We start from the raw sequence: 1,667 nt of genomic DNA, 5'->3' as shown, positions 1-1,667 counted from the left end.
TATATATATATATATATATATATATATATATATGTATGTATGTATGTATACATAGTCATTTGCACATAAGCTAATACATAACATACTAACACATACGTATATATATGCATATCAAGGACTTCCACGTTGTTAGATGACGTATGAGGTTTCGGCAATTTTTTGCTGAACAACCACACGGATGATTTGTTTATAGTTATCCAATATGTTTGTAGACATAAGGTCAGTTCCTCCATCAATTCGACATTACCCGTGCCAATCTCATAAATAGCGCAGTTCTACCTGCAATGTTATATGGTAGTGAAACAAGAGCTACAACAAGGAGAGAAGAGCAGAGATTGGTAACGGCTCAGAGAGCCATGGAGAGGTCAATGCTTGAAATCTCGTTGAGAGAGAACATTAGTAGCGAGGTCATCAGACAGAAGTCCGGCGTGAGGGATGTCATTGTAGAATATACACGTAGCAAGTTTAGATGGGCTGGACACGTAGCCTGGCTCACCGATAATCGGTGGACCCGCGCAGTTGTCGAGTGGTACCCACGCGAGCGGAAGCGACCACTCGGAAGGCCTCCACGACGGTGGAGTTAGGATTTTAGGAGGGCGATTGGGACCACGTGGATGAGGAAGGCGTGATCCAGAGAGGAGTGGACAGCGTGCTGTGACCAGCGGTGTCAAATGGACGCCCGACGGACTGGTCGGTCAAGGTGGTCAACGTGATATATATATATATATATATATATATATATATATATACATGCATACATACATACATACATACATACATACATACGTACATACATACATACATAAGCGCATATATTCATATATACACATACGTATATACAAAACCACATACATACATTGATACATAATCATGTATATACACGTACATAGAATAGACACATATATGCATATACACCCGCATACATATGTGTGTGTGTGTGTGTGTGTGTGTGTGTGTGTGTGTGTGTGTGTGTGTGTGTGTGTGTGTGTTCATAGCTTCACATATTCACGTATGGGCTTCTGTGTACGCACTCATTCATGCCTATTTCCGAGTTTAGTTGAGAATGGCTACAAGTTCCAATGGGAGTTATCCCATGATGCGTGTCTGATCAAACTAAGCAATTTGATGAAACAAGATAGTGAAACAACGAGATACCACTTATTGCATCATCTAACTAGACGCTTCTGGACCGAGGTATGCACCACAACTAATTAAATACTTTCGCACCCGAAGGGGATGGCTACAGAATGTGTTTTCCATTTTGCGTCTCTATGGTTTGTTTTATATTCAACGTACACTGACAAATTCCTTAAGAAGTTCCAGCGACAATTGTATAATTACCGTAGATTACGTCAGGTAGCTATAGACATCGAACGTACTTTATCGGTGTACTACTTGAAATATACCCAACACTTATATAATAATACCTGTCATATGAATGTATGACAGGAATATATTCTAAATAGGACTCAAAGTGTATATAAAAAGAAAGGACAAAGAATATAAAAGGAAAGTACTAAAAGCAAAGAAAAAACAGGAAGACATTTAGATTTTATTTATATTTTCTATTTATTATTCTCTATTTTTTCTTCTCTCTTCTTTCTTTTCTTTTCTTCCTTCTCTTACCATCCCTAGAAACCCTCTAAAAACAATAGAGTAAGTAGTAA

The 1,667-nt window shown here is 38.3% G+C and overlaps 1 protein-coding gene across 1 annotated transcript in view; it reads right to left on the bottom strand.

Moving 5' to 3' along the window:
• Nucleotides 1–1,260, bottom strand: part of LOC106874640 (receptor-type tyrosine-protein phosphatase mu) — a 49,262-nt gene extending 48,002 nt beyond the window's left edge. Inside the window, exon 1 of the mRNA XM_014922435.2 lies at nucleotides 1,176–1,260. Coding sequence (XP_014777921.2) covers nucleotides 1,176–1,260 — 85 coding nt within the window. The remainder of the gene's footprint in view (nucleotides 1–1,175) is intronic.
• Nucleotides 1,261–1,667: the final 407 nt, after the last annotated feature.

This window comes from Octopus bimaculoides, chromosome 14 (assembly GCF_001194135.2).
Source record: "Octopus bimaculoides isolate UCB-OBI-ISO-001 chromosome 14, ASM119413v2, whole genome shotgun sequence".
Taxonomy (NCBI): domain Eukaryota; kingdom Metazoa; phylum Mollusca; class Cephalopoda; order Octopoda; family Octopodidae; genus Octopus; species Octopus bimaculoides.
Note: the sequence above shows the minus strand (reverse complement) of the source record. Positions and strands in the feature narration are given on the sequence as shown.